Here is a 20,308-nt window from a genome sequence, read left to right on the forward strand (position 1 = left end):
TTTGCAATTTGGGCAGCAGAATAACTGATGATGGCTGAAGTAGAGAGTATGTAAAATGTAGAGTGGCACTGGCAAGAAATGCATTTCTGAAGAAAAGAAATTTGTTGACATCAAATGCAGATTTAAGTCTCACAAAATCTTTTCTGAAAGTATTAGTCTGGAGTGTAGTGATGTATGGTAGTGAAACATGGATGATAAAAAGTTTGGACAAGAAGAGAAAAGAAGCTTTCAAAATGCGGTGCTACAGAAGAATGCTGAAGATTAGATGGGTAGATCACATAACTAATTAGGAGGTACTGAACTAAAATGGGGAGAAAAGATATTTGTGGCACAACTTGACTAGAAGAAGGGATCAGTTGATAGAACACATTGTGAGACAGCAAGGGATCACCAATTTAGCAGTAGAGAGAAGTGTGTGTGTGTGTGTGTGTGTGTGTGTGTGTGTGTGTGTGTGTGTTTGGGCGGGGGGGGGGGGGGGGGGGGTTAAAATTGTCAAGGAAGACAAGGACATGAATACAGTAGGCAGATTCAGAAGAATATAAGTTGCAGTAGCTATTTGGAGATGAAAAGGCTTGCACAGGGTAGAGTAGCGTGTATAAAGAAATTTGTTGGGAAAATGTTCTCTATATTATTTGCTACAAGAGGAGTATTTTTACAGTAGCAAAGATGTACATGTTCATAATTCTTACTGTATGCAATGTAGAGCCCACATTTAATGAACAATTTTTTATAGTTTTGGTTCACACTACCTCCTCCCAAAACATGGAAAGCAAACAACTTGAAGCTATCAGAGGTATCGGAAAGATTTTCGCTTATAACTTTCGACTCGCTCGTTCCCGGACCACCTGAAGTTGATACCCTTACAGTCCTCCACCATTTCTGGAAGTTTGTAATGTCATCAGCAATCACCCTGTAGATGCTCTATGGCAGACATTAAATACAAGTCTGTGATCAGAATTTCAACAATCAATCTCACTTCTGATTTTTTTTTGTAGGAAAGGGTGATAGGATACATCTCATTAAACTGATTCTAATATTAAACATGCTTTCAGCTATAGATCATACAAAATTAGCACAATAAACAAATTCAATAAAACTGCCACTGTTTTATTTAACTTCTACTTGTTGATTTTTATGGTACAGTTTATAGCTTTTCTAATATGTAAATTTAACTAATGAATGTAACCATTTTAAAAGGTATTGATAATTTCCTCTTCCACAATGCGGCCCCTGAGCCAAAAACAATTACCTTACCCTGCCCTTTGGCATAATCTACACACGCAGCCAATGAGAATATTGTGTAAAGTTGATAACCAAATGCCTACCAGTGGCCTGTTCAGGCACCTAGTAATTCTTGCACTTATATGTCAACAAACATATGCTCCCTAATGATGTTTGTGGTTAATAATAATAATAATAATAAAAAGAGTGAATTCAGATGAAGTCCAGCAATTCACGACCACCCGCCCATACGCACACACACACACACACACACACACACACACACACACAGAGAGAGAGAGAGAGGGGGGGGGGAGGGGGGGGAGAGAGAGAGAGAGAGAGAGGGGGGGAGGGGGGGGAGGGAGAGAGAGAGAGAGAGAGAGAGAGAGAGAGAGAGAGAGAGAGGAGGGGGGGTTCACTGTCATCTGTTACACAACACATTATAATCAAATTTCTCATAACAGAGGCGTAAAACCAATTGAAATTTTGAAAAGACTTGTGGCAGAGTTTTGAGACATTACCCTAAGCAGGGCTCAAGTGGATGTATGGCACAAACAGTTTTTACAGGCACGAGAAATAGTTGATAATGCTGCTGACCGACGTCTCCCGAGGACCAGCACAACTGAGGAGAATATTCCCATTGTTAGCCAGCTCTCCGAAAACAATCGCCACATAAAGTTGCTGAAATTGCTGTCGAGGTTGGCATCAGCTACGGTAGGGCTCATTACCAGAAGGTTCGGATTTCAGAAGGCGGGGGTCTCATCTTCTCAATGCAGAGCAGAAATTTCATCACCTTGAGCTGCAGAAATGGCTACTGATACCTGCTATCAAACTGAAGGGTAACATTTTTTGCACTGGACTGTGATCTGCAATGAAATGTGGGTGCACCATTACACCCCAGAATTGAAAAAAAAAGCATCACATAAGGACATAAAAAGGACAAATCTACACCTGTCAAAGTCATGAACTGTCTCTCTGCAGGAAAGGTTTCTGCAATAGTCTGATTTTAAAGGAGTTCTTCTCAATATTTGTTTTCCACGAGCATTGTACTGTGAACGCTGCGTGCTCTTGCCAACTTCTGGACCAAACAAAACATCCATATTGTCGGAAGAGATGTGCACTTCCAACCGGGGATGCGATCGTGCTACGTGAGGACGTTCGATCCCCCACAGCCACGTGAACTCTATAAAAAATGCAGGAATTGTTGTCGACCACACTAGAACATCGTCCACGTCATTTATTTGGACCACTAAAGACTGCCTACCTGCTGGGAAAAGGTACTCTTCCAAGTGAAAAGAACAGCATGTGGTGGCACACAAACCTATTTCCTCTGACTCTGTTATCCTTGTCCTTATCCACTAAGCTATGCCGGAGACGCTATTTTTGTCTTTTGTGTCGATTATCGTAGTATCTATTGAAGGTTTATGTTGTTGAGGACTCATTAACTGACATTTAATTATAAGTGTGGCACGTTTGTGATAACTCTTCAATTTGCCATTGCCCTGAAATGGCATACTGCAAGTTATAGCACAAAACAGCTAAATACACCAAAATCAGTATGGCGTCTGCGACATCAAGTGACATGTCATTCTGATATCACTTCCAACTGAGTAATACTCTATGGTCCTAAACAGAGGTGGTATAATTCTGCCATTAACATATACTGTCATTGCACAGCTTTCGACATCTTTTATCTGCTCCTTTAAGTGTGTGCATCTTTGTTGGAACGCATTTCTGGCTGTATTTCCATTTGACATTTTTTGTTCCTTATCATCTCAGGGACCGTTTCCTGCAGTTCCTCCTCATTTGGCAGAATCATCCTGTATAAAATTATATAGAAGTAATTACCACACTTATTTGCTTAACCAGAATACAACTAGTCATAATTTTGTTGGTGGTATACTTTATAGAACAGTGGTTGCATCTGCGTTTTAAAGTACAACTTGACTCATCCCACTTCCCTTAAGCCTCTCCTCCATTGTGGGATTTACAAAATACGAGTGTGAATGAAGGAATGAATTTTATTCAGTTTTAACCAGTCAAGCTGGGTTATTTCCTTTTACCAGCACACAACACCACGATTCCAATATGATGTCACACTGTTTACTTTCTCGCAGTGGAAGGTACATTGTGGAGTATACAATGTGCAGATCAAATAAATATAAACATCGTACAGTATGAAACTTCCTGGCAGATTAAAACTGTGTGCCGGACCAAGAATCGAACTCGGGACCTTTGCCTTTCGCGAGCAAGTGCTCTACCATCCGAGCTATCCAAGCACGACTCATGACCCGTCCTCACAGCTTCAATTCAGTTTCCTACCTTCCAAACTTTACAGACGCTCATCTGCGAACCTTGCAGAACTAGCACTCCTGAAAGAAAGGATACTGTGGAGATATGGCTTAGCCACAGCCTGGGGGATGTTTCCAGAATGAGATTTTCACTCTGCAGCGGAGTGTGCGTTGATATGAAACTTCATGGCAGATTAAAACTGTGTGCCGGACCGAGACTCAAACTCGGGACCTTTGCCTTTCGCGGGCAAGTGCTCAACCAACTGAGCTACCGAAGCACGACTCACGCCCGGTCCTCACAGCTTTACTTCTGCCAGTGTCTCGTCTCCTACCTTCCAAACTTTACAGAAGCTCTCCTGCGAACCTTGCAGAACTAGCACTCCTGAAAGAAAGGATACTGTGGAGACATGGCTTAGCCACAGCCTGGAGGATGTTTCCAGAATAAGATTTTCACTCTGCAGCAGAGTGTGCGCTGATATGAAACTTCCTGGCAGATTAAAACTGTGTACCCGACCGAGACTCGAACTCGGGACCTTTGCCTTTCGCGGGCAAGTGCTCTACCATCTGAGCTACCCAAGCACGATTCATGACCTGTCCTCACAGCTTCAATTTTGCCAGTACCTCACATCCTACCTTCCAAACCTTACAGAAGCTCTTCTGCAAACCTTGCAGAACTAGCACCCCTGAAAGAAAGGATTGTAGCTGTGAGGACAGGTCGTGAGTCATGCTTGGGTAGCTCAGATGGTAGAGCAGTTGCCCGGGAAAGGCAAAGGTCTCGAGTTCGAGTCTCGGTCCAGCACACAGTTTTAATCTGCCAGGAAGTTTCATATCAGCGCACACTCCGCTGCAGAGTGAAAATCTCATTCTTGATCGTACGGTATTGTTGGCAGTGATATTTGCAATAGGTGGGTTCAGGCACGTGTCAGAGACGGTCTTCTTTCTCCGCACACACTGGCTCCTTCCCTTACGGATATGTGACAGTTGTGTCGTATGTGTATCTGTGAAGTGTAGGAGAGTGTAACGAATGTGGTGTATAGCACGGTGTTAGTCTTGTGATGTACAATGATCAGAGAAGGAACAGGGTCAAATTCAGTGCTGTCACACAGCCTATTCACGAATAGTAGCGAGCCCCTGTTGCAGTTCCACGAACAGGCAATCATTGGCAGTGTCACGTGGCCCCACTTCGTGAGACACTACGGCAATATCTGGAATTTAATCTCGAACATTGGCACAAGGATTGGAGATTAGGAACTTTATCCCACCAGCTCCCCTCCCCTTACCTCCCCTTGCATGGTGAATACAGGCAGTGAAAATCTCATCCACCACCAGAATTCAAACTGTCTTACGCCCGAGTCGAGTACCACCACACGAGCTTACGTCAGCAACATCAACTATTGAGGTCGGCACAGATAATCGATATCATTGTAATGTCCTCAGTTAATGATACTGATATGCAACACTTTGCACTCAGTAAGATAAACATACACAAGAAAGGCTGGGCTCACCTCTGCCAGGCCTCCCACACTGCTGCCCGCCTGGCCTCCTTCGGGAGACAGTGGGTCCGTTAGCGGTTCACCAGCTGCCACTGCCCCGCACGAGATCTGAAACGTAAACACCGAGATGAGACACCGTATCCCTGATAAATGGATTCAGGTTATCTATTACTCATTTCGCACCAAGGACATCTTGTTCCACTCACAAATAGAGAGAGGAAAAATGACTATCTATATGCCTCCGCATTGACATCAACACGGTAATTGAATGTATTAATCAGCTACTTTGGCTTTTTGTTGCTCTCCCACTCTCTGCAATATTCTTGTCCAATACTATGCTCCTTCTGCACCCATCTCCCTACCCCTCCCTACCCTATGACTCCTATACCTGTTACCATCTCCACTGCAAGACTTGCCCTATGTACCCTTCTACCACCACCTGTTGTTGTTGTTGTTGTCTTCAGCCCTGCGACTGGCCTGACGAAGCTCTCCATGCTACTCCATCCTGTGCAAGCTGCTTCATCTCCCAGTACCTACTGCAGCCTACATCCTTCTGAATCTGCTTAGTGTATTCATCTCTTGGTCTCCCGCTACAATTTTTACCCTCCACACTGCCCTCCAATACTAAATTGGTGATCCCTTGATTCCTCAGAACATGTCCTACCAACCGATCCCTTCTTCTAGTCAAGTTGTGCCGTAAACTCCTCTTCTCCCCAATCCTATTCAATACCTCCTCATTAGTTATGTGATCTACCCATCTGATCTTCGGCATTCTTCTGTAGCACCACATTTCGAAAGCTTCTATTCTCTTCTTGTCTAAACTATTTATTGTCCACGTTTCACTTCCATACATGGCTACACTCCATACAAATACTTTCAGAAATTACTTCCTGACACTTAAATCTATACTCGATGTTAACAAATTTCTCTTCTTCAGAAGTCTACACTTTACATCCTCTCCACTTCGACCATCATCAGTTATTTTGCTCCACAAATAGCAAAACTCCTTTACTACTTTAAGTGTCTCATATCTTAATCTATTTCCCTCAGCATCACCCGACTTAATTCGACTACATTCCATTATCCTCGTTTTGCTTTTGTTGATGTTCATCTTATATCCTCCTTACAAGACACTCTCCATTCTGTTCAACTGCTCTTCCAAGTCCTTTGCTGTCTCTGACAGAATTACAATGTCATCGGCGAACCTCAAACTTTTTATTTCTTCTCCACGGATTTTAATACCTACTCCGAACTTTTCTTTTGTTTCCTTTACTGCTTGCTCAATATGCAGATTGAATAACATTGGGGAGAGGCTACAACCCTGTCTCACTCCCTTCCCAACCGCTGCTTCCCTTTCGTGCCCCCCGACTCTTATAACTGCCATCTGGTTTCTGTAAAAATTGTAAATAGCCTTTCGCTCCCTGTATTTTACCCTGCCACCGTCAGAATTTGAAAGAGAGTATTCCAGTCAACATTGTTAAAAGCTTTCTCTAAGTCTACAAATCCTAGAAACGTAGGTTTGCCTTTCCTTAATCTATTTTCTAAGATAAGTCGTAGGCTCAGTATTGCCTCACGTGTTCCAATATTTCTACGGAATCCAAATTGATCTCCCCCAGGGTTGACTTCTACCAGTTTCTCCATTCGTTAGTGAAGAATTCGCGTTAGAATTTGCAGCCGTGACTTATTAAACTCATAGTTCGGTAATTTTCACATCTGTGAATACCTGCTTTCTGTGGGATTGGAATTATTATATTCTTCTTGAAGTCTGAGGGTATTTCGCCTGTCTCATACATCTTGCTCACCAGATGGTAGAGTTTTGTCATGACTGGCTCTCCCAAGGCCATCAGTAGTTCTAATGGAATGTTGTCTACTCCCGGGGCCTTCTTTCGACTCAGGTCTTTCAGTGTTCTGTCAAACTCTTCACACAGTATCTTATCTCCCATTTCGTCTTCGTCTACATTCTCTTCCATTTCCATAATATTGTCCTCAAGTACATCGCCCTTGTATAAACCCTCTATATACTCCTTCCACCTTTCTGCTTTCCCTTCTTTGCTTAGAACTGGGTTGCCATCTGAGCTCTTGATATTCATACAAGTGGTTCTCTTCTCTCCAAAGGTCTGTTTAATTTTCCTGTAGGCAGTATCTATCTTACCCCTAGTGAGACAAGCCTCTACATCCTTACATTTGTCCTCTAGCCATGCCTGCTTAGCCATTTTGCACTTCCTGTCGATCTCATTTTTGAGACGTTTGTATTCCTTTTTGCCTGCTTCATTCACTGCATTTTTATATTTTCTCCTTTCATCAATTAAATTCAATATTTCTTCTGTTACCCAAGGATTTCTATTAGCCCTCGTCTTTTTACCTACTTGATCCTTGCTGCCTTCACTACTTCATCCCTCAGAGCTACCCATACTTCTTCTACTGTATTTCTTTCCCCCATTCCTGTCAATTGTTCCCTTATCCTCTCCCTGAAACTCTGTACAACATCTGGTTCTTTCAGTTTATCCAGGTCCCATCTCCTTAAATTCCCACCTTTTTGCAGTTTCTTCAGTTTTAATCTATAGGTCATAACCAATAGAGTGTGGTCAGAGTCCACATCTGCCCCTGGAAACGTCTTACAATTTAAAACTGGTTCCTAAATCTCTGTCTTACCATTATATAATCTACCTGAAACCTATCAGTATCTCCAGGCTTCTTCCATGTACACAGCCTCCTTTTATGATTCTTGAACCAAGTGTTAGCTATGATTAAGTTGTGCTCTGTGCAAAATTCTACCACACGGCTTCCTCTTTCATTTCTTAGCCCCAATCCATATTCACCTACCATGTTTCCTTCCCTCCCTTTTCCTACTACCGAATTCCAGTCACCCGTGACTATTAATTTTCGTCACGCTTCACTATTTGAATAATTTCTTTTATTTCATCGTACATTTCTTCAATTTCTTCGTCATCTGCAGAGCTAGTTGGCAAATATATTTGTACTACTGTAGTAGGCGTGGGCTTCGCCAGCCCTATTATGAGGCAAAAAATATATTATCAAAGGGAGAGAAACCTGTGAAACGACACGTCATATACTAGCTCTTATGTAAACACTGTTCACCCCTTTACATTGCCGTGACTACCACCTAGTCATCAGTCAAGATGAGTGGGCATAGACAGAGCATGTATACCGGCAACACACAATATCCTGTTACAGATCATGTTCTACAACATGACAGTCATGACCTCGGTGCCTATTTCACCACATGCACCCTCTGGATTCTTCCCCCAGACACTAGTTTCTCACAAGGGAACCTCCCCATCGCACCCCCCTCAGATTTAGTTATAAATTGACACAGTGGATAGGCCTTGAAAAACTGAACACAGATCAATCGAGAAAACAGGAAGAAGTTGTGTGGAACTATGAAAAAATAAGCAAAATATACAAACTGAGTAGTCCAAGTGTAAGATATGCAACATCAAGGACTATGTAAGCTGAGGAGCACCGTGGTCCCGTGGTTAGAGTGATAAACTGCGGAACGAGAGGTCCTTGGTTCGAGTCATCCTTCAAACAAAAATTTTACTTTATTTTCGCAAAGTTACGATCTGACCGTTCATTCATTGACGTCTCTGTTCACTGTAATAAGTTTAGTGTCTGTGTTTTGCGACCGCACCGCAAAACCGTGCAGTTAGCAGACGAAAGGACGTGCCTCTCCAATAGGAACCGAAAACATTTGATCGCAAATTCATAGGTCAACCGATTCCTCCACAGGAAAACACTTCTGAAATATTCTATATGACACTGGTGACGGCATGTGCGTCACATTACAGGAATATGTTGTCGACCCACCTAACTTGCACACTTGGCGAATGGGTAAAAAGATTCTTCTACCTTGCCTGATTTAGGTTTTCTTGTGGATGTGATAATCACTCCCAAAAAAGTGATGAAAACATAAGAGTTTGTCACATAAATGGCAACAAATGAATGCAACAGTTTCACAGTCGCACAGTTTTCCCTGTGCTCTGTCAAAACATACGTTTTTAACGTTTTCAAGTTTTTCCGTGTGTAGACCGTCAAATCCTACATGTGTTCAAGCAAATCTGAACATGTCCTGGAATTTTGGAGAGCGAAGTTGATCATGTCTGAGTGCATGAACTTTGATAATTGTCTGAAAATAAAAAATTAAAACTTTTCACTCGAGGGAGGATTGAACCAGGGACCTTCCGTTCCGCAGCTGCTCACGCTAACCACGTGACCACGGTGCTCCTCAGTATACACGTACCTTGATGTGGCTTATCTTGCACACGGACTACTCAGTTTGTATATTTTGCTTATTTTTTTCATAGTTCCATACAACTTCTTCCTGTTTTCTTGATTGATCTGTGTTCAGTTTTTCATGGCCTATCCCTGTGCCAACTTATAACTAAATCTGAGGGGGGTGCGATGGGGAGGTTCCCTTGTCAGAACTCCACAGGTGAGAACTACTGCTATAACATGTTCTTGGTTCTCACCACCCACCTGGCCTTAATTTACGTTAATTCCTTCCCTCTCGGCATTTCATTAGAGTAACTACTTCTTTCTTCACTCCATTTTAGTTTTGAACATTTTTCATTTTCTAACTTGTCTATTTTTCACTGTCCCCCTTCCCTACACTGTTACATAAACTGCACTTAGCTTTTCACTCTTATTAACTCATAAACAATGTTCTAGTTGTAATCTCTGTCTTGCACATTACCTCGTCTTCCACCTTTAACCTCTCATGTTTTCAAATCTCATCTGGTGCAGTCCCCAACAATCAGTCTTCCCTTGTCATCTCAACCCAGTAAGTGTCCCCTGACCTGGGATTCTGGGGGACTTTTCTGAACTATACCCCCTTTCCTAAACCTCTCAAGTCCTTTTCCTTCATCCCGCTTCCTTCCACTTCAACTCTTCAGCTGCAAGAAGGAGCCACTGGCTCCAAAGGCTTCCATAAATTAAACCTTTTCTGTGTGTGTGTTCTCCTGCCACCACTTGGTGAGTAGATATTTTATCTATCCAATTACATTACACATGATTGCTCTGAAATTCACAATTAAGTGCCTGGCAGAGTGTTTATCACACCACTTCTCTACCATTTGACTCTTGAACAGTGGGTGGAAAAAACAATCACTTAAATCTTACTTTGTGAGCTCTGATTTCTCTTATTTTACTATGAAGATCGTTTCTCCCTACATAGGTAGGTGCCAACAAAATGTTTTCACGCTCTGAAGAGAAAGCTGGTGATTGAAATTTGATGAGAAGGTCTTGCCACAGCAAAAAATGGGTTTGTTTTAATGACTGCCATCCCAATTCGTGTATTACATATGGGAACTCTCTCCCTTATTTCTCAATAATCCAAAATGAGCTGCCCTTCTTTGAACTTTTTCTGTCCTCTGTCAATCCTATCTGATGTGGATTCCACACCACTCACCAATACTCCAGAAGAGGGTGGACAAGCAGAGTGTAAGCAGTCTCTTTAATAAACCTGTTTTATTTTCTACGTGTTCTGCCAATAAATCACTTCCCCGTGGCATTATCTAAGAGATCGTTCCAATTTAAGTTATTCGTAACTGGAATATCTAGGTATTTAATTGAAATTCCAGTCTTTACATTTTTGTGATTTACTGTGTAACTGAAATTTAGTGGATTTCTGCTATTACTTTTCATGATTCAGAGTCAACTGCCACTTTTTACTGCATACTGATATCTTGTGTACATCATTTTGCAATTTGTTTTGATCATCAGATGACTTTACATGATGGTAAATGACCTCTGAACAAGCCCTAATTTCTCTCATGTTACTTTCATGGCCCTTATGAGAAATTTACATCAGCAGCAGTAAACTCATTCTGCAGCTGTCAGCCACAAATGACATGTCTCAAAATTTCTTACTAGTGCTTCATAAAAAGAAAGTCATCACTCCTCCAGAAACTTCCATTTCAGTTCACAGACATTTCTGCAACACTTGTGACTTAATCAAGTTACCAGTAACATATCTAACATATCTAGCAGCACTCCTCTGAACTGCAACAATGTTTATCTTCAATCCAATCAGGTGAGGATCCCAACCACTTGAACAGCATTCAAGAATGGGTCACATTAGTGTTTTATGAGCTGTCTCCTTTACAGACTACCAGAATTTTCCTAGGAAAGTTGACCATTCACCTTCACTACTACCCACACTGCATGCTCATTCCATCTCAAGTAACTACTTTTTTTTATTTTATTTTATTTATTTATTTTTGCTATATATCTAATCTACCATCTGGTGATCAAGATGTATGAAACAGGCGAAATACCCTCAGACTTCAAGAAGAATATAATAATTCCAATCCCAAAGAAAGCAGGTGTTGACAGATGTGAAAATTACCGAACTATCAGTTTAATAAGTCACAGCTGCAAAATACTAACACGAATTCTTTACAGACGAATGGAAAAACTAGTAGAAGCCAACCTCGGGGATGATCAGTTTGGATTCCATAGAAACACTGGAACATGTGAGGCAATACTGACCTTACGACTTATCTTAGAAGAAAGATTAAGGAAAGGCAAACCTACATTTCTAGCATTTGTAGACTTAGAGAAAGCTTTTGACAATGTTGACTGGAATACCCTCTTTCAAATTCTGAAGGTGGCAGGGGTAAAATACAGGGAATGAAAGGCTATTTACAATTTGTACAGAAACCAGATGGCAGTTATAAGAGTCGAGGGGCATGAAAGGGAAGCAGTGGTTGGGAAGGGAGTGAGACAGGGTTGTAGCCTCTCCCCGATGTTATTCAATCTGTATATTGAGCAAGCAGTAAAGGAAACAAAAGAAAAATTCGGAGTAGGTATTAAAATTCATGGAGAAGAAATAAAAAGTTTGAGGTTCGCCGATGACATTGTAATTCTGTCAGAGACGGCAAAGGACTTGGAAGAGCAGTTGAATGGAATGGACAGTGTCTTGAAAGGAGGATATAAGATGAACATCAACAAAAGCAAAACAAGGATAATGGAATGTAGTCTAATTAAGTCGGGTGATGCTGAGGGAATTAGATTAGGAAATGACACACTTAAAGTAGTAAAGGAGTTTTGCTATTTGGGGAGCAAAATAACTGATGATGGTCGAAGTAGAGAGGATATAAAATGTAGACTGGCAATGGCAAGGAAAGTGTTTCTGAAGAAGAGAAATTTGTTCACATTGAGTATAGATTTAAGTGTCAGGAAGTCATTTCTGAAAGTATTTGTATGGAGTGTAGCCATGTATGGAAGTGAAACATGGACGATAAATAGTTTGGACAGGAAGAGAATAGAAGCTTTCGAAATGTGGTGCTACAGAAGAATGCTGAAGATTAGATGGGTAGATCACATAACTAATGAGGAAGTATTGAATAGGATTGGGGAGAAGAGAAGTTTGTGGCACAACTTGACCAGAAGAAGGGATCGGTTGGTAGGACATGTTCTGAGGCATCAAGGGATCACCAATTTAGTATTGGAGGGCAGCATGGAGGGTAAAAATCGTAGAGGGAGACCAAGAGATGAATACACTAAGCAGATTCAGAAGGATGTAGGTTGCAGTAGGTACTGGGAGATGAAAAAGCTTGCACAGGATAGAGTAGCATGGAGAGCTGCATCAAACCAGTCTCAGGACTGAAGACCACAACAACAACAACATCTAATCAGCATGAACTGTGTCAAGCAACACATCACCGATACTGTATCTGAGTGCTGTAGGATTGTTTTCCTATTCATCTGCATTAACTTATATTTTCCCACATGTAGAGCAAGCTGGTATCCATCATATCAAATAGAAATTCTGCCCAAGCCAACCTGTACCTTCCAACAGTTGCACAAAGATGACACTCCAACACCATCAGCAAACAGTCACTTACCATAATTTACCCTATTTACCCTATCATTTATGTACGTAGAGAATAAGAGAGGTCTTAACACACTCCTATGGGGCACTCCTGGGAATATGCTTGTTTATGATGAGTACTCACCATCCAGACAACATACTGTGCTCTTTTGCTTAAGAAACCTTCAACCAATTACATATTTTAGAACCTATTCTGTACGCTTGGACCTTCATTAACAGCCATGATTACTTTTGACTACAAGCTTTCCCAGTGGATGTGTTGTAAATAGTCTTCACGGGTATGCTGCTGGATCACGTTGTCCAAATTCCACAATATTTCCTCGGAGCAACTATCCGACATCTTCAGGTGGTTCAGCCTTGCTGGTGGCTAGGTATGACTACCTAGCCACCAGCAAGGTTGAACCACCTGAAGATGTCGCACAGTTGCTCCGAGGAAATATTGTGGAATTTGCGCAACATGATCCAGCGGCAAACACTTGAAGACTATTTAGGCTACAATATCTGACACGTATGTATGTGATCACCACATCCGTATGTTTGGTATTTAATGTTAGCATTATATTTATCTTTTACAAAAATCAAATCACACTTCTGCTGATGATAATAATATCTAATATACAGATGTGCTGGTCCCCCATTTATATGTGTCAAATATTGTTTAAGTTTTTGACATACACTGAAGCACAATTTCGCAATACACATGGCCAAAATTGCAAGAGTAGATTTTATAAACGAATAATTTACAGTCAAAGACTCTCATGATGTGTATTAAACAGTTTTACATCGCTGAGAGCTATGAGTAGTTAAAAAATTTGGGGTTTGCCAGTGAGCCTGCATTTCTGTCCGATATGTGAAAGATGCAGCTGAATCGAATGGATAGCGTCTCGGAAAGACATTATAAAATGAACATCAACAAAAGTCAAACAAGGGTAATGGAATGTAGTCAAATTAAATTACGTGATATTGAGGGAATTAGATTACGAAATACGACACTAAAAGTAATAGACAAGTTTTGCTATTTGGGCAGCAAAGTAATTGACAATGGTCAAAGCAGAGATGATATGTGATTGGCAACAGCAAGGAAAGCATTTCTGAAATAAGAGAAAATTGTTATCAAAGAATAAAAATTTAAATGTTGAAGTCTTGTTGAACAACGAAGGAAAAGATAGATTGCTACTTATCATAAAGATAACATGCTAAGTTGCAGACAGACACAATTAAAAAGACACTTACACATAAGCTTTTGGCCACAGCCTTTGTCAGAAAAGGAAAAACACACACCATCCATTCACACATGCAAACACACCTGGCGCACACACGATCGCCTGCTTGTCTCCAACTTAACATGTTACCTTTATGCTCAGTAGCAATCTATCTTTCCTGCATTGTTGATATTCCTACCTGGAGTTTCCATTATTTAAGTCTTCTTGAAGGTACCTGTCGGGAGAGCAGACATTTACGGAACTGAAACATGGTAGTAAGCAGTTCAGACAAGAAGAGAACAGAAGCTTTTGAAATATGATGTTAGAGAAAAATATTGAAGACTAGATGGGTATATCATGTAACTAATGAGGAGAATTGAGGAAAAAGGAATTTGTGCCACAACCCGACTAGAAGAACACATGGGTTGGTAGGACACATTCTGAGACATCAAGGGATCACCAATTTAGTAGTGGAGGGAAGAGCATGGAGGTTAAAAATTGCGGAGGGAGACCAAGGGATGAATAAAGTAAGCACATTCAGAAGGGTGTAGGTTGCAGTAGGTACTGGGATATTAAGAGACTTAAGACTGAATAGTGTAGCATGGAGATTACAGCAGCCCATTTATGAACAGATCATTTTTATCAGGAGAAAATCCTATATTCTAAGTTATTCACGCCAGGAGTCGTATAAGTTGAGGAATGTACGCGAGCAAAGTGAATACTGTTACTCGTATAAGTTTGTAATTTAATTGCTTAATATGTTTCTTGGTTACTTGGAGAGAAATCTCATGGGGGAGATGAGAAACACAACCAGGTTAGCTGCAGAAGTGATGGTCACTGGTGGACTATGGAAAGCTGTCAACACCATGCCTAACAGAAATGCAGCTGGACTGAGACGGTGTATATAAACACAGTTATCTGGCCACAAATTGCAATCAGATTGATAATGGTCGAAGCAGAGAGGATATGTGATTGCCAACAGCAAGAAAAGCATTTCTGAAATAAGAGAAATTTGTTATCAAAGAATAAAAATTTAAATGTTGAAGTCTTATTAACCGTGTCACAAGGAAATACAATGTGGTAAGGGGGTTGACGCATTGGTCTTTTGATGTACTGACACTGTGAGCTGATCAAGGCCTATAGTCTTTTGTCAAAGAAGATGGGGACAGTTCAAGAATCATTCATATATAGCTATTTGCAATAAAATAAATCCCAAATTAGTGTGGGTCACTGCTGAGAGGAATATTAGTGCAGTTACTTACTCGGATGAGAACAGGAAAGAAAGACAACACAGGAAGCGGCTGGGTAATTTTTGTGTAGTAGACTAAAGTGGCACCTTTGAGAAGAAGTAGAAATGTCTTCTGCATTATTATTTTATATGGCAGCCACTAGGCAAAGGCTTTAGGTTCATAATGAAATATATGTAAATTGCTCAGAACACTATACAATTGGTGTAAGAAAAGGAAGTCACAAATTTGTTAGGCTTATCTGTGTTTAAAATTAAAAGCTGGGCTTTTGAATGAATAGCTAGAAACCGTATGTGCCTATAATCGAATTTTAAAATGAAGTGCACTGATACTTTTGTTTCTGGCTGACACAACCAGTTACTTGAAAGTAAATGGAAAAGTATTTTATGTAATTGCAATATCGAGCCACTGTAGTAACAAAGCAGTCAAGAAAAGAGACTACTTTGTCCTTGAAGCTCTGATCTGAATAAAAAATGAAACAAAGCAAAGTTTGAATATCCATATTTGAGGTTTAAATGCAAAAATTCTATTATTAAAAGCCAGTTAGATTTTCTGGATAAAGATTATCATTGGTGAAAAAGCTCCTGATATTTGTCCGTTCTAGCAGAAAAATCAGAGTCATAATCAATAGATGAAAATAATAGTCAGTGCATAATATTCAGGCCAAATGAATTTTTTTTAATTTTATTACCAACAGAAAAGTAATGTCAGAGAGGTTCACTGATGCAAAACTGCATGAATAAGAGTGCAACAATTTAAAAATACTGTTATTGGCAGATGCGTGATCAATGGAGCATAAAAAAATTACATATGCTCATGAAATAAATGTCCACCGATGGGTAATGGATGAACTATTCAGCAATACATAGTAAATGTTGACCAGTAATTAGCACTCCTGACATAGTTCTGTGATGTATACCAGAAATAATGCACTGGCAATGCTTCATTGGTGTATCAAGCAGTCACTTGCCGACTGAATACACGAAGCTTAGCCCCGTAGGCATGTTGGGCTTAAGATGAACACAACTAAAAACATAAAAGTCAAAAGGGAAAAAGAGCTGCTTCAAACCGGTCTTTGGTTGAAAAATCCAGCAAACAACAACAACAAAAACAGCACCTTTCACATCAGGTATGCAGCCGGTGACACTTCCTCAATGGAAGTGCTATTCTTTTCTTTTGAAATAAGCAATTTATTTCGGTTTTTAGCTATGTTAACGTAACCGCTGATGTAGTGTTTTAATTTATTTCCTGAGTACCACATTTACAAACACCAAAAAAGGCATAGTTTACAAAACTCCATCAGAATGATGTGATCCTTGGAGCTTGCTGCATTATTACTATTGCAAGACACTATTGTGTTTCAGATAAACTTAAAGTTTTACCGCACTTTCTCAAATAATTCACATCAGCCACTTCAAAATGTGACAAACTGCAAACACCAAGGATGTGAAAAGGACAGACTACTATCCACCACATAGAGGAGGTGTTGGGTCACACACAGGCATCAAACATTTAAGCTTTCGTCCAAAAGGCCTTCTTCAGAAATAGAAATCTCTTTCTCTCTCTCTCTCTCTCTCTCTCTCACACACACACACATACACACGCACAGCTAACACATACATGGCCACTTTGTGCAGCAGCCAGACCAGAGACAATGGACACGTGTGTGTGTTCCAAAGAAGGCCTTTCAGTCGAAAGCTTAAATGTTTGCCTTTTCATTGTGCCTATCTGCAACTCAGCACCTCCTATATTTGGCAAGTACCAATCTAACAATTTCCTACTACTGTTGTTATTCCATTCAGGATTTTCCATTGTTTAAAATTGCGAACAAAATATTTCAAAATTCCAGAAAAAGCCTACACAGGGAAGTGGATCTTACATACGAAAGAGTCCTGTTGATACTTACCCATGGAGAACTCATGTCAATACAACACTGCTCTTCTTCAACTTCTTCCTTGACTTCGGGACAATCTGCTGACTCCATGTTGAGCTTTTCGGTTACCTGTAACAAAGAAACAACACCATTAAAACAAAAAAAAATTGGCAGTAGAGACAATGACATTGGGAGCTAATATTATTCCTAAGCGACACAGTGCAGTGATATACATTGTTATTTGAAGTAGCAATACATCTCACTTCCTTCTACTATACTGACAAAAGATGTCCGTGGAGAAATTTGATTTTAGTTGGTGAGCGAGCATTTCTTTTTGAATTTATATGTAGATACAAAAGGAGAAATGTGAATACAGCACATCAACAAGATGCGACAAGTGTCTTTACTTGCACTGGAGAAGCCACTTACACTGCCTTTGCAACTTCGCGACGATGTGGACTCCAGATAAGACGAGTTTCAGATGACAATGATTTCATACCAGAACAAAAGAACCTTGTTGTAAAAATCTGTTATTCACTTTCTCTCTCTCTCTATCTCTCTCTTCTCATTTTCTCACTGTCACTTGCAGATTTGTCATGAGTTTCATTGAAATTGTAAAAAAAGAGTTCTGTCTAACTGAGGCTATAAAATGTATTTACCTGGCATTGTCAGAGCCGAGTGATCTCTATATCAATGTAAAAATCTTCCAAAGTAGAAGTTTTATTGATAGCAGTGGATATGCTCTATCTGATGTACTTGATACCTTTGTGCCTTACTGATACAGTTATGGCTTTTATTTTAGTGTACTTAGCGTTGTGTCGGAGTGTGTGTTCTGTGAATTCACTGCCATATTTTCAACAGCCAGACAGCAATGTGCCACACAGAGGGGCTTTATCATTACATATCCGATGGCCCGAAGAGGTCAATATAACTTTGCTGAAACTACACTACTGGCCATTACAATTGCTACACCAAGAAGAAATGCAGATGATAAACGGTTATTCATTGGACAAATATATTATACTAGAACTGCCATGTGATTACATTTTCACACAATTTGGGTGCATAGATCCTGAGGAATCAGTACCCAGAACAACCACCTCTGGCCGTAATAACGGCCTTGATACGCCTGGGCATTGAGTCAAACAGAGCTCGGATGGCGTCTACAGGTACAGCTGTCCATGCAGCTTCAACACGATACCACAGTTCATCAAGAGTAGTGACTGGTGTATTATGACGAGCAAGGTGCTCGACCACCATTGACCAGACGTTTTCAACTGGTGACAGATCTGGAGAATGTGCTGGCCAGGGCAGCAGTCAAACATTTTCTGTATCCAGAAAGGTCTGTACAGGACCTGCAACATGGCATCGTGCATTATCCTGCTGAAATGTAGGATTTCGCAGGTATCGAATGAAGGGTAGAGCCACGGGTCATAACACATCTGAAATGTAACGTCCACTGTTCAAAGTGCCGTCAATGCGAACAAGAGGTGACCGAGACGTGTAACCAATGGCACCCCATACCATCACGCCGGGTGATACGCCAGTATGGCGATGACAAATACACACTTCCAATGTGTGTTCAACTCGATGTTGCCAAACACAGATGCGACCATCACGATGCTGTAAACAGAACCTGGATTCATCCGAAAAATTGACGTTTTGCCATTCGTGCACCCAGGTTCGTCGTTGAGTACGCCATCGCAGGCGCTCCGGTCTGTGATGCAGCGTCAAGGGTAACCGCAGCCACAGTCTCCGAGCTGATAGTCCGTGCTGCTGCAAACGTCGTCGAACTGTTCGTGCAGATCGTTGTTGTCTTGCAAACGTCCCCATCTGTCGACTCAGGGATGGAGACGTGGCTGCACGATCTGTTACAGCCGTGCGGATAAGATGCTTGTCATCTCGACTGCTTGTGATACGAGGCCGTTGGGATCCAGCACGGTATTCCGTATTACCCTCCTGAACCCACCGATTCCATATTATGCTAACAGTCATTGGATCTCGACCAACGCAAGCAGCACTGTCGCGATACAAGAAACCGCAATCATGATAGGCTACAGTCTGATCTTTATCAAAGACAAAAACGTGATGGTACTCATTTCTCCACCTTACACGAGGCATCACAACAACGTTTCACCAGGCAACGCTGGTCAACTGCTGTTTGTGTATGAGAAATCAGCTGCAAACTTTCCCCACGTCAGCACGTTGTAGGTGTCGCCACCGGCGCCAACCTTGTGTGAATGCTCTGAAAAGCTAATCATTTGCATATCACAGCATCTTCTTCCTGTCGGTTAAATTTCGCGTCTGTGACACGTCATCTTCGTGGTGTATCAATTTTAATGGCCAGTAGTGTAGTAATCAGGATATGTATTAGCTGCTATCTGGACAGTAAAACTTCTAATTTGGATGCTTTTTTATGATGTTATAAAAGTTTAGGAGACCCGTTAAAATACAGAGGAATTACTGAAAATGTGGTTATATGAGTTTATAGCTAGTCAACAGAGAATACAAACTCCCTTATAGCCCTTGGTTCAAATGGCTCTGAGCACTGTGGGACTTAACATCTGAGGTCATCAGTCCCCTAGAACTTAGAACTACTTAAACCTAACTAACCTAAGGACATCACAGACATCCATGCCCCAGGCAGGATTCGAACCTGCGACCGTAGTGGTCACGCGGTTCCAGACTGAAGCGCCTAGAACCTTATAGCCCTTGACCCACTGCAGTTGGAACAAAGTTTGAAAAATAATTGGTGGCAATGCAAAGCAGGATCACTGCATCAAGAATTGATGAAAAGGTGACTATAACAAGATATTTGAGGTAACTAACTATCACCATTCTAAGCCATGCTGTGTCATAACCTCAAGTATACAAGAAATTCTCACTGGAACATAGTTCAAACTGTTCTGCCTGGAATGTAACATGAACTGACTTTAACAGCAGTGGCACTTCATGGTTCAAACCGGACACTCTTCACTTGTAGCAAGACACTGTGAGAGAGTTAGCAAAATGCAACTTAGGATTCTTATTTATGACTGGAAGAAAGGAGAACAATCTGAGAACTATTTTTTGACTTTTGCAGACAAACTTGCAATTCTAGTTGAATCTCTACAAGACAACATAGTG

General features: G+C 41.0%; 1 protein-coding gene across 1 annotated transcript in view; it reads right to left on the reverse strand.

Annotated features, from left to right (window-relative positions):
- LOC126212703 (uncharacterized) overlaps positions 1-20,308 on the reverse strand; it is a 58,960-nt gene that overhangs the window by 12,176 nt on the left and 26,476 nt on the right. Inside the window, exons 2-3 of the mRNA XM_049940117.1 lie at positions 17,216-17,311; positions 5,018-5,113 (exon numbers count right to left, since the gene is read on the reverse strand). Of these exons, the coding sequence (XP_049796074.1) occupies positions 5,018-5,113; positions 17,216-17,311 (192 nt within the window). The remainder of the gene's footprint in view (positions 1-5,017; positions 5,114-17,215; positions 17,312-20,308) is intronic.

The sequence above is a fragment of the Schistocerca nitens genome, chromosome 11 (assembly GCF_023898315.1).
Source record: "Schistocerca nitens isolate TAMUIC-IGC-003100 chromosome 11, iqSchNite1.1, whole genome shotgun sequence".
NCBI classification, from domain to species: Eukaryota; Metazoa; Arthropoda; class Insecta; order Orthoptera; family Acrididae; genus Schistocerca; species Schistocerca nitens.